Source organism: Psammomys obesus, unplaced genomic scaffold (assembly GCF_907164565.1).
Source record: "Psammomys obesus unplaced genomic scaffold, mPsaObe1.curated_primary_1811, whole genome shotgun sequence".
Classification (NCBI taxonomy): Eukaryota; Metazoa; Chordata; class Mammalia; order Rodentia; family Muridae; genus Psammomys; species Psammomys obesus.
Window position 1 is genome coordinate 1 of NW_026591867.1, and position 14071 is coordinate 14071.

The following is a 14071-nucleotide window of genomic DNA, read 5'->3' on the forward strand; positions in this document are numbered from 1 at the left end:
ACACACACACACACACACACACACACACACACACACACACACACACAAATTGTCTCTCATTGATCGTGCCAGTTTAAAACCTAATGTGTGCGGTTTGGGTGGTTCTTGCTTTCTCACTTGCATTACTGCTTGCTATGTTTTTCTTTCAAAGCAATAAATTCTGCAGGGCTTAGTAGAGCATTCCTGTGCTCTCAGCACTTGACAGGTAAAGGCAGGTAGGTCTACTACAACCTGTTTGGCTCTACTCCCTCTGCTGTGTGCTCCTACCTGAACACCCTTCATCAATCTGCACTTTTCTTTTGAAATTTTCTCTTTCCTCACAGTTTTGTACACTCAGCTTTTTCATTCTCCCACCATACCCCACCCCACCCCATCCCACCCCACCCCACCCCATGCCACCCTCAAACTTGAAGAATCTGAAACAGGAAACCATACTTGATCTCTGGGTCAAGCTAAGTCTGTAATTCTTGTTAAGTGTGGTTTCCTTGTTCAGAAAGGAATGGCTAAAACTCAAGTGGCCTAGCAGTATATGCAGGGACAGAAGACATAATATGCAAATGGTTCAGCACAAAATACATTTCAGAATAGACTTTTTCCTCTCTTTTCTTCATTTTCCTTCTAAAACAATAGCTTACTTTCCTCTTCTGCTTATGTTTCATCCTTCTTTCCCCCTCATCTTCCCTCCGTTGCATCAGGCCTTCCTTTATTCTCTCTTTTGATTTTTCATTTCTCACTTTCCTGTCTCCTCCCTCTCTGGGGGCTGAGTCACTCTGGAGTATAAGAGAACATCCAGCAGGGGAGTGTTACAGAGAGGAGAGCTCTGGATTCTGAACCTGCCAGAAGCAAAGATGGAGCAAGCCAGCCTCACCACGAAAACACCCAGCAATGTAAGTCAGGGTTTGCTCTTGGAATGTAGTCTCCTGGATGGTCATAGTTAATACTACATACACTCTACTATTTAAGGCTGCTGAAAATGTCCTTTACACAAAGGAAGAACTCCTGTAATTTGAAAGTCAGTTTTAGAGAATTTATGTCAAAAAATTATAAAATAAGAACTGTTATTATTTAAAGAAATAACTTGGAAACTTACCCTAAAGGGGAGATACTGTGAGCACCAAGGTGTTCTTTCTGGGTGAGGCTCCTTCACTGCGCTCCGAATATGCTGACTCCATGATTGCCCCAAATTTGAAAAAGTACATAATTTGTGACTGTGGAGAGCCTTATTCTCACATTCCCCTTATTTTTGTGCTAAAAGCAACTTAGTCAATCCTGAAAAGTTAAAAAATTAAACATAATGCTTAAATTCATATCTTTAAAATATCAAGTAATAAAGGAAAATTAATAGAGAAAACTGAAAACTGAACTGTGTGGAGATTTATAAGCAAAAATGAATAAATGCTATAAGACAGAGGAAGTAAGTTATAATGGCAAATTAAATGTTTTATACCATACTTCACGAGAATGGACTTTGGTTAGAAAAGTAAAATGGTGATTCTTGTTATACTTCCAAGGTGATGCTCATCTTTTCTTACAGCATTCTGTGCAAGATAGATTCTAATCTTCTCAAAGTAATTAATGTTAGAAATCACAATGCAGGAATCGAATTCAAACAGCAGAACTTGGTTTCAGAAATCAATATTAATATCTTGTGACACTTTAAATACAGAAAAATCAACTAAGGATTCTGATCAGTTTTCTGGAACTAAAAGAATGTATGATATGCCTGTATGTACATTTAAACATATATACACATATATGTATAGATGTGAACTCATCTTGCATTATGATTTTTATTTAAATTTTATTTAAATGAGATAGACATAAAATATACATGTGATTGTTTCCAATGAATAAGTAGATTATTTTCTCCTTAAAAGGATATAAGCAGGATGACTGTTCAGTATAGTACAGGTGAATTTACCCTCACATCTCACCTGTTTCTAGCTCACTAGCGATCAGGCCACCCCTCACTCCACTTTTGTATCCCTGTAGGTCATCACCTGCCGGGCAGCTATTGCCTGGACAGCAAATGCACCCATGTCCATTGAGAAGATTGAAGTTGATCCACCAAAGGCTGGCGAGGTTCGAATTAAGGTAATAAATGATGGTACACTCAGTAGATGTGGATGCATATATGTGATGTCATACTTTAGGAAACAAATGGTATTCTATATTAAAGAGAGTTACGACTTCTATGATTCATAATTGATTGACTATGTTAGCATGTAGTAATAGTGAGGTAGGTTGCTGCATTTTGTTAAAATGCTACAAACCTAAGATATATCCATAGTAAGTAGTCAGTAATAGTTTTAAAACACTATCATTTTCTAGATTTAAAATCAGACTGGGGAGTTGGTTCGGTAGATAAAGTACTTGTTATGCAAGCACAAAGACCTGAGTTCAAATCCCCAGACCTCACATAAGAGCTAGGCAAAAGGCCTATATCTATAGCCAGAATTGGAGACAGGAGAATCCCTACAACTTTTTGGCCAACCAGTGTAGCCAAAGCTTCTGTTTCAGTGGGAGACCTTGTCTCAAAAGGAGAGAGAGAGAAAAAAAAAAAACAAATGAGAAAAGATATCTAGACTTCTGCCTCTGCTTTGTGCACCCACTCACGCACACATATGTGTATACACACACACACATACACACACACACACACAGGGAACTCTCATATACACACAGAGAAAAGCTCATGATACAGTTTCTCTATCTCTCTCACACATACACATATATACACACACATGAAACTCTTCCATACACACAGAGAGAGAAAAGCTCATGAATATATTCTCTGTCTCTCTCATACACACATATACACACGTGTGCACATGCACACACACAGGAAAACTCATGCATACATGCACACATACACACACAAATTAAGATTTGTGAAAATCAAACAAAACTGTTCCTAAGCCTCCTTTTCCCCCAATTACAGAGCTATTCTGATATAAAGTTATTTGATGGCTGTAGGTGTCTTCCAAAACTTGTGCTGAATTGTAGTTGCAAATATAGTGGTTCCGGGACAATGCCTCTAAGAAGTGAGTGTGTAAATTGTGGGGTCTTTGCCCTGTGGATGGATTAAAGCTGTTCCAGTAGGTTTTCAGTAGCTGTTCCAGTTGCATACAGGCCCCTAATGAAAGCATGATTCTACACCTACCCAACTCTCTATCACACACATTCAACTGCTGTTTGCCATATTGTAAGAGCAGAGAGGCCCTTTTTGTGTGAGAGACACCCTACTCTTAGATTCAGCAGATTCCACAGTCATGAGCCAAATAAACTGATAGTGTAAGAGTGACACAGTAGGTGACATTCTATGACATCCGTAGAAAAATAGACTGAGACAATAATGTGTTCGGCTACAGTAGGAGTGACTAAGAGGCCCGGGTCCCCTCTCCCACACTGGTTCACTAAGGGACTCCGCTACAGGTACAGCAGATCTACACCGCTAGAGATGAATACCCACCTTCCTCCCCATTCTCATTAATTGAGAAAAGTTTGCACGCTAGGCAGGGCCAGGTGAAGTCTGAGACTGCCCCAGAAGGCATCACAGAATACTATGTCTATACGGTTTAAACAAGATTTAGTTTCTCACAGTTCCAGAGTCTGGAAGTCTCCCAAATGAGGGTGCCAGTGTGGCTGGGTGAAAGCCTCATCATGACTTAGACACGATGCTCATCCTGCTGTACCTTTGTATGTGTGAGAGGGAGAGGGGGAGAAGGAAGCTCTTTCTTGGTAAAGACAGCAATCTCATCATGGAGCTCTGACTTCATGGCTTCATCTGAAGCTGACTAACCCTCAGGGCTTCCATCTCGAAATGCTAGCATACTGGGGGCTGGCTGGGCTCACTATATGTAAAAGGTATACAATTCAGTTTATAGCAATAACTCATGATGTCATTCCCCTGCTCATGGGGAAGAGGTGTCACTTTAGGGGAGTAAGTCACTACCTTCACCCCAACTCTGCCACACTATATAGATGTCCTAACCACGGGAAGAGGCAAGTGGGAGGTATCAGCATTACACGGCTCTGTAAAGGGGCTTTGTAAAAGAGAGCGGGAGAATTCATATCTTGAGAAGTTATGACAAACAAAGAACTGTTTCAGTCTGTTTTCTGTTACTATAATATAGCTGGGTATTTTACGGTTATTTAACTCGCAGTTTCAGGTTCGAGTGTATTGCTCCTATCTAACAGCTTCTGGTAAAAACTCATGCTCTCTTACAATGCAGAGAAGAGTACTACTTACTTCACTTTCTTGGTAACTAGTCCAGTCTTGCTAGGCCTAACTCATTCCGATGAGATTTAATACAGTCTCTTTTTAAAAGATGTCCTTCGTTGTTAAAGCGGCTGTAAGTATGTGTGTGTTGTATGTGTATGTGTGTGTATCTGTGTGTTTGTGTACACTGTGCTGGTGCCTCTAGAGGCCACAAAAAGACAACTGATACACTGAAGCTAGAATTACAGACAGTTTGAGCTGCCCAACTTGGGTACTAAGAATCGAACTCGGGTTCTTTGCAGAAGCAGAAAGCATTCTTAAATGATAAACCATCTTAACCAGCCTCTCCATCTAGTCTCCTGAGGAAGACATTAAGCCATCATGAGGGCAGCTCACTAGACCCCATCCATCAAAGTTATTGCTCCCTCTTAATATTTGTTATGCTGGGGAACAAGAGTTGAGTATGTGAACTTCTTAGGCAAACCACACTGAACTCATACCAGAGATCTTTGTTATTAGTGACTAAGAGAGGCCTGGAAACCCCAAGATCACAGCAGCAGCCAGCAAGCAACACAGAGAACTGAGCACAAATACAGTTAACGGCCCATGCTGAGATCATGTGAACCTCTGGAGATCTAGAGCTGTGGGCCAGCCAAGGCTGCTTTCCCTGAAGATCAACCAGAGTGGGTATTCGAGAGCAGCACACAAACAAACAAAAGGAGATTGAGAGGTGAAATTGTAGGGCAACTATTTGGGCCAAAGGCCTGAACAAAGAGACCAAGAAAACATAAATATCTTCCACACCTTAAGAGCCCAAAGGAATAAAGAAAATAAACATCAAAGTGGACAATCGGATCACCAAAAGAGAAGAGCAATTTTACAAAGAATTTGGAAAGCTCCAAGATCAATTTCTGCTGGCCAGAACAAATAATAAAAATAAAGAGAATGTCTAGATAAAACTGGTTAGTGCTGTCAACATGTTCCAAGTAAAATCTGCGATCTGAACCTGATGTGACTTGCCTCCAGTTCCATCCAGCTGGAGAATCTCACTACCTTGGAGGAAAACTAAGTGATCTCTGAATTGGAACAGCTAGAGAAAGAAAATAATTGTTGTGAAGAAAAAAACAAGAAAACTGTATACTGCAGAAGTCTTTGAAGAGTTCTAAAGCCTTCAATTTCCTTTTTGCATGTTAGTTCGTATCATGAAACAGCATGCAGGATGGGGATGAGAAAGCTGGTACAAAAAGCCTTTGGACTGAGACTGTGTGACTTCTTGCCGGGAGGCAAGAAAAACACTACAGTGTCACCCAGGCTTCCCTCAAATATGTGAGCCCATGTATCAGAAGTTCCCACTGTTTGCTTCACCATATCCCACAGAATGTTTAACTATTTGTAGCAATGTGCCGGAAAGAATTCAGCGATGATGTTTGCTATGTTAAGGCAGTCTGGGCAAAATTAGGAAGACAAGAGAAGCCAAGTGCTATGTTCTATGGGCACAATAATACCACAAATGTGAAAATGTGTAGCCCTGACATTAAAGAGCATATTCTGCTTCTAGACTTGAAGTTACATCATATTTTTCTCTGAAGACTCAATAATTTTATGACCAGGTATTTTTAATATATGCATACAATATGTTTTGATCATATTCACCCCTACTCTTACCTCAACTCTTCATGGATTCACTGCCCACCTTCCTAGCCTCTCCCTACTTCGTTTCCTTTTTCTTTTTTAACACCTCACTGAGTCCAGTTTATGTATTCATGGTGTGGAGCCATCTACTGAAGCATCGTTGACCCACCAAGGATCATGCTCTTACAGAAAACCGACTCACTTAGCAGCCAACAACTGTCCATAGCTCCTCAGCTAGGTGTGAGGGCCTGTGACCCCTCCCTCTTGGGATGTGGAATGGCTTGATCTTGCTCTCATCTGCTGTGCATGCAGTGGTCCTGTCATGTCCTGAGGATGCTGTTTTTCCATAGTCTTCCTTGACCTCTGGCTCTTCTATTCTTCCTGACCCATCTCCACAAAATTGCCCCAGCCTTGGGGAGATGTGTGACACAGACATCCCATTTGTGGAAGGGCATGCCACACACGCTCTCTGCACTTTGACTAGTTGTGAGTTCCTCCATTAGCTGCCACCCACAGCACAAAGAAGCTTCTCTGAGGATGTCTGAGACCTGTACTAATCTAGAAGTAAGAATGTCTTTAGAGAACAGTGTGATATGATGTCCATTTACCAATAAAACAATAGTAATAGGTTTACCTCCAGAACCTATGAGCCAATGAGTTTTTAGCCATATTTATGGTACCAGGCATGTTTTCCTTTCTGTAAAGTGGGCCTTCAATACAACCAGAGAGTGTCTGGTTGCCCCCATCACGTTCATGTCACTACTGCATCTATGGGCACATCCTGTCCTACCAGGTTAGTCATTATTGTAGCTTGCAGAGTTCACAAATGAAACTGTTGGTGACTTTTCTCTCCTGGTAGCACACAGAACCTTCTAGTACTATGAAAGGAATCCAGCAGGGAGAAAGCATCTCAGTCAGTACCTGCTTAGGGTTTCCATTACTGTAGTGTTTTCAGTAATAGAATCTTACCAACAAGCTCCTGGTGAATAACCAAGAACCATCACAACAGCTTATGTTGTGTGAAGGGTCTCCCAAGACACCCATGGCCAACAGCTCAAGGTACAGATATCGCAGATCTGGCACTGGATTTCATATTTGGCAGCCTATGGCTTCTGGGAGGACACACACACACACACACAATTAAGGAAATTATAAAATAGTAGGTTTTCTTATGGCTTTTTAAAATATCCTCAGCGTTAATTATCCCTGCCTTCCCTCCTACTCTCCCCCACCTTCCCATATTTCATTTTCACCTGTGTTCTAGTCCTTCTTTAAAACATTTTCTTCTTTCTCCCCCTAGTGGCTCCTTTCAGTTTTCCTGGTGTATTAGTTAGGATTTAAATTACTGTGATAAAACACTATAGTCAAAAGCAACTTGGGACAGAAAGGGTTTATTTTATCTTACAACTCTTACATTACAGTCCACCACGAAGGGAGTTTGGGGCAGGAACTCAAGGTAAAACGGAAACAGAGGCCACAGAGGAGTGCTGCTTACTGGCTTGCTCACTCATGGCTTGCTCACCCTGCTTTCTTGCACACCTGGGACCACCAGCCCAAGATTACACTGCCCAGAGTGAACAGAACTCCCCCACCTCAATTATTAGGAAAACACCCTGCAGACTTTACTACAGTTGGGGACTTCTTTCAATTAATATTCTCTCTTCCCAGTTATATCTAGACTGTATCAAGTTAATAAAAAACCAACCAGTATACCTGACTCTACAAATACTCCAAATTAATCATGTAAAACTAAAAAGTTGATGCTGGAATCCACATATCAGTGAGAACAGAATGAGTTTTTCTGTTTGTCACCAGGCATTTTATCTTCAATTATTTCATCATCTTTCAGATTATATCCTCTGGGATCTGTGGTACTGATAACCATATCCTGGAAGGGAAAAACAAAGTGCCACTTCCTGCCATCCTGGGCCATGAGGGAGCTGGAGTTGTGGAGAGTATTGGACCAGGAGTAACTACTGTAAAACCAGGTAGGTGACTACACATGATAATTGATGCTATCTAGGCATGCAGGAATAGGATTGGCTTCTATGCCAATTAAAAATTAAGAGGCAGGGGAAAGATGTTACCAGAAATTATGGGAATTCCAGGAGAGACATCATGTAATAACATGGAAATCAGGGTCCCTCATGAGGATCTTAGTTTTATTAATGAAAGAATTAAAAAACAATCACAAATAAGCTTGAGAACAAAGAATAGACTCAAACAGAAGCTTGAAGACAGTTTACTGGGGCCTAAAAGGGAAACCCCGGGGCAGGCAAGCAGGAAGGGAGAGAAAGAGTGCAGAAAAGAAGGAATGAAGGTCATGCTGCTTGCACTGAGGCAGCATGGACAGCCACAAGTCGAGAAAGGGAGCTTTAGAATAAAGAGTAGGGAAGCCCAAAGTGTTAAGTTATAGTGTGTAAGAGAATACATAGGCTATGGCAAGCACTTGAAAGGAAAAAAAGAAATGGGTCTTTCTAAGAGAGCCTCAGAAATGGGAGCAGATCCTGAGCCTCACACTGGGTTGGCTGGTAGAGATAGCATTATGAGTCAGAATTCTGGAAAGGAAAAGTGTGTTATCTTCAGATAAACCCATCTTCTTATGGGTGGCCCCTAGCCATGCCCTGTGTATTATCTCTTAAGGGAGGAGACAAGGGTCTCCAACTAGAGGCAGATTCCATTCTTTACAATATAGCACCAATTCCTTTCCTAATTCCCACTCTGATTCTTCCTGAGGTAACATAAAGACCCCAGAACTCATCATATACTGACAAAACCATTAAACTGCATCCAGATATCAGATATAGAACAAGAAACAGGCCACCTGAGACCCATAATCCCAGGCTAAAGATGGGTTACAGTGGTATGACATGCTTGCCTATCATGCACAAGGCTGTGCTCAACTCCCAGCACAGAAAAATAGTTCATGCATAAAAACTATTTTGTGTTTGACTAAAACGGTCTAGAGAATTCTTCTCCTATCATTTATATAAACATCAGCTCACACCAGCCTGCCTAAAATTAAACTGAGAATCACAATCTATACAATGCATCACAATGCTGTTAAACATACAGTGTATGTGTGCTTAAAGAGCCTTTTCTACATATGTGCACATGCATGCACACACATATGTGAACTAATCTTTTCAATTGTGCAAACAGAGTAACATCATGTGTAAGAGCTTCTTCTAGAATTTGTATTTACTCTCCCCACACTATGGGCCTTCATGTTTCAAATATTGATATTATTCTAACAAAAACTTTGTCATAGATTTTTTTTTGTTTTCCTTTTTGTATATTGTGGACATGCTATGTGAGAAACATGGGTGAAGATATTTGTGTCTTTTCATGATTGCAGAATGTACTGCGTAACAACAAGTCTACACAATACAGCAGTTCCTGATTGCCTTGGTATCTAGCACCGGCCGAGGCAAACAAGAGTTGTCTTATTGCCATCCTAATTACCAATGTTAACTCTCTGATCACACGCTAAACATATCTGTTTGTATGTTGAGGGTGGGGGCTACAGAACGGGTACCTATGTCAGTTGCAGAGGAAAGGAATTTCAAGGGACCTAAGAGGCAAAGCTGGAAAACTGAAAGAAATGAAAATAGATGGAGGCTTTGGGAGGGGTGAGATCAACCACATGTGTCTTTCTTGCATTCACCTAGGAATAGAGTCATCACCCTCCACTCTCAAAATGGAGGAAAATCAAGTCTTTCGGGGAAATGACTCTGAAAAACCAATTTTACAGAATATGGAGTAACTCAGGCAAGGCACATATTGACCTTAATCATGTATGAAGAAATAGATGCTCTGAAAAAAAAAATTGATCCCCTTGTTTGATTAATTTAGCTACTTAATGGCAGAATAGGATTAAGGGCACAGGGTGACCCTCCTCAAGTTCTAGCATAATACATCGTCTCATAATGAGGACTCATCCTAATTTAGCTCAAGCATAACTCACTCTTCCAATAAATATGGAGAATGTACACTAAGGACAAATTCTACTCTTTTCCTAGAATACTGAGACAAATAGACAAGCCTTACACACCACAAACACTGATGTCACTGTTAGACATAGTTGTCTCTTACCTTTGACCCTCAATATCATGAGATGTAAATGCCCAAATTCTTTTTTTCTTTTAATTTTGAAGGTCTATTTATATTAAAGTTGATTTTTGTTTGTGTTTTTTTGTGGGTTTTTTTATTGCTTTGTTTTTTGTTGTTGTTATTGTTTTGTTCTTTTGAGACAAGGTTTCTCTGTGTAGCCTTGGCTGTCCTGGACTTTCTTTGTAGACCAGGCTGGCCTCGAACTCACAGAGATCCACCTTCCTCTGCCTCTTGAGTGCTGATATTACAGAGGTGTGCCACTGCACCTGGCTAAGTTGATCTTTTTAATCCCATGATGAAATGATGTTTAAACTCAAACATAGTGCTACAGACAGCTCTTGTTATAACAAACTGATCACATCTGCAATAAACAGTTCCCAGTGGGAGTAACTGGATTTCAGGTTTCCCCTATGTTGGTCATAATATTTTGTTTTGTTTTTTCCTCCTCAGGAGATAAAGTCTTAGTGTTCCCTCTTCCAGAATGCAGAGAATGCATCTATTGCCTGCACCCTACAGGCAACTTCTGTAAGAAAGAAAAGTTAGTTTCAGTTTCCTCAACTTCTTACCTCATTTGCTTTCCTCAGTACAGGAGTTGTCTTAACCCTGATAATGTCTTTTTATTTCTCTTTTTTGTTGCTCTGTGTCTGGGGAACAGTCTTCTCTCTCCAACTGGATTAATGTTAGATGGAACCAGCAGATTTACCTGCAGAGGGAAGAAAATCTATCATATTTATGGGACCAGCACATTCACAGAATATACTGTGGTAGATGAAATCTCAGTGGTGAAGATTGATGAGGCTGCTCCTATGGATAAAGTCTGTGTTGTGAGCTGTGAGGTGCCAACAGGCTTTGGAGCTGTATTTAACACAGCACAGGTAAGAACACCTGTGTTCTTTCTGAGTTCTTCTCAGTGTGATTGTCTCCATGGTAAACAGGGAGCCACATAGCTGGAGCGTTCCTTCCATTATTGACAAAACCAAAGGGCTTTTTCCCTCTCTTCACTTCCTACTAACACAAGATCACCTTTGAAAGCCTAACAAAAGTTTATCCTCTGAAACTTCAGGTCACCCGCGGCTCTACCTGTGTGGTTTTTGGACTCGGAGGGGTTGGATCAGCCATTGTCATGGCCTGCAAAGCCTCTGGGGCTTCTAGAATCATCGGGGTTGACATCAATGAGCAGAAGTTTCCTCGGGCAAGGGCCTTGGGTGTCACTGACTGTCTCAATCCTAAGAAGCTCAAGAAACCCGTCCATGAGGTGGTAATGGAAATGACGAGTATTGGAGTTGACTTTGCCTTTGAGGCCATTGGCCTCACTGAAACCATGGTATGTATCTTGGGCACAATAGGGGCACAGGTTATTAACACAGTTACTTCAGAGAGACAGGAATTTACAGCAATTTGTTCTATTTGGGAGGGTTGCTGCAAATTGAACCGACAGCCTCCAGCACACTAAGCACAGTTTTACACCCTAGTCCTGTTGCAGGGCTATAAATTTTTATGTAGCATTTTTGAGCACATTGCTGTGCCTTGACTGTTCTGAGTTATTAGCCTATTCTATCCCATTTGTCAATTAGTCAGTCTTTCTAGACAATTAATAACACCATCTTCATTTTAAAGATTGAAAATATTAAACATAGTAAATTTAAACAGCTTACTCAAGGTATCATAGTAAAAATATTCCATGCTGTTTGATCATAGAATGTCTTCCACATCCTCCCTGAAAGAATATATTAGCATTGTTATCAAACTTGGGGAATACAAACTGTGCCCCAAGTCACACCTGGCTACCCATCCTCAATAAGCCAATTTAAAAAGCAAATTTAAAAGTGGAAAACATAAGAAGGATATTTATTCAATGTGGTCACACTGGGAAGAGGGACAATAGGACCCAAAGAAGCAACCAAATCCACCTTCTGGGTCCTGAAGTGATGGCAACATTTAAACAGATAAACACATCTAAGCACTCTGGTCAAGGAGTGGTCCCACCTACCCTTGGCCAATCCTTGTCTGGGCTTCAGTCTCATCCTCATCACAGTTAGAACTGTGTAAAAACCTTTCTCTAGGAGACAAGTTCTTCCTCTGGTTGGTACCTTTTTCTTCTCCTAGGATGAGACTCATGGGAAAGTGCTCATTTCTTTGAGGTTATTTGTTTCAATAGTCTCCTGGTCCGACTGAGAGATATGAGGGCCTCTTCAGGGGATCTTCATTTCCAGCAGGCCAGTTACAAGTTATATGTAAATGTATGTAAACACTACTAAGATACTAATCAGTCTGTTTCCAGATCGCAGCTTTGAAATCATGCCATGTGAGCTACGGAGTGTGTGTGATCATGGGAGTAGCTCCCACAGAGTCACAGCTTTCTTTTGACCCAGTGGTGCTTCTCCCTGGGAGGACCCTGAAATCTTCTGCTATGGGAGGTAGGTCTTTTAGTTTCCTCTCTCTTTCCAGAACCCTAAATCCCCTGCAAGCTCCTTGGAGGGAATCAAGAAGGGAAACTGAAGTGCAAGTTGAATATGAAGTATGACTACAGCCTCCTTAACCACATAACAGAGATATGTTTCCACTGACAAGCAGTCTACTACACACATTTCATCTTTCAGACACTCAAGAATTATCTAACTTGTGTAAAGCTCCCCAAACTAAACCGTAAGAAGTAACTGAATGCTGGGAATGACTCAGCTATTTTTTTTTTTTGTCCATTTTCTGCCAGCATATATGTATGTATGGACCTCACTTGTGTGCTTGGTGCCCTCAAAGGTTAGAAGAGGATATTAGATCCTCTGGATCTGAAGTTAACAGATGGTTGTAAATGACCATGTGAATGCTAGAAATTGAACCCAGGTCCTCTGGAAGAGAAACAAGTGCTGTTAACCAATAAGCCATCTCTCTAGCCTGTGTCAGGATATTTTTATCAGAGCAAAAAGAAAAGGAAGAAAGAAAGAAAGAAAGAAAGAAAGAAAGAAAGAAAGAAAGAAAGAAAGAAAGAAAGAAAGAAAGAAAGAAAGAAGGAAGGAAGGAAGGAAGGAAGGAAGGAAGGAAGGAAGGAAGGAAGGAAGGAAGGAAGTGAAATAAGAAAAGATGGGTTTTGTTTAGCCAAGATGACCTCAACAGTGTGCCATATGGTTTGGACTCAAGTCTTTGGCTGCTAAGGGCTATCAAATACAGCCTTCTTGCGCCACACAAAGAGCTACACTGTTTGCAAGCCATTACTAGGCCATTGGCCTCAATCTCTCTTCCTGTCCCCAGACAATAGTCCTTGCTACCTTTCTCTCATGAGACTGATGTCCTGCAAATTTTGTGGTTTCTTTCCTGTCAGGCACTATGTTACCTTAGAGACTCTTCCATAATTTTAGGAGGACCCTAGAATCCCATACAGCTGCTGGAAAAGTAAATGTGTTTGTCTCCGGGTATCTGGATTGACCAGCTTTGTGCCTGACTGTCAGATTTTCAAACCTCAATTTTGTGCCTTTATTTATACCAGTTACTCCAATTCCAAAGTTGAAATCTATAAACACCTTATTCCCAAACACTGTGCCTTTTTGCTGAGCTGTGTTTTTCTTGTGGTGTTATTTATGACCCCCAAGTGTGTGTGCACATGAATAAAGACATGAGAGCATGCTGTAGAGATATACCAAATACTCATAGTTGATTGTAGCATATTTACCAAGAAATAAAACTAACCAAAAGGAAAGAATTAAAAGGAAGAATTAATAGGACTGGGAAGATGGCTCAGTGGTTAAGAGTGCTGACTGCTCTTCCAAAGGACCCAGGTTCAATTGGGTATATAATCTCAAATGAGACTGCGCTGGTATATTTTCTCTTCCTCTTCCTCTATAAAAAAAAGAACAGAAGTGATAGACTCAATTCAGTTATGATCACAGCCTATCAGCAAGCAGCTCTCTTTTGTCTTCAGGACACTAACCGTTGCCTGCAACACCTTCTGGCCGATTGATCTGGGTTACCAGTCTTTATTTCATTCAAGACTCGGTGATTACCTCCAATCAAATCAGCTGGAGAGTGAACATTATAGGAAGTAGTTAGTATCCTGAAAACAAAGGAGAGCTGTCGGCACACAGGTTGTAGCCATGAGAACTTCAGGTAGTA

At 40.9% G+C, this 14071-nt stretch overlaps 1 protein-coding gene across 1 annotated transcript; it reads left to right on the forward strand.

The window, feature by feature from the left end:
* Positions 1-799: 799 nt before the first annotated feature.
* On the forward strand, positions 800-12384 carry LOC129680474 (alcohol dehydrogenase 1-like; the record flags this gene model as incomplete). Its single annotated transcript, XM_055612122.1, has 7 exons — positions 800-887; positions 1993-2094; positions 7704-7842; positions 10418-10505; positions 10623-10842; positions 11031-11291; positions 12249-12384. Coding segments are annotated over exons 1-7 (985 nt in total), but the record flags the coding sequence as incomplete, so codon positions are not given.
* Between the last annotated feature and the right edge of the window lie 1687 nt (positions 12385-14071).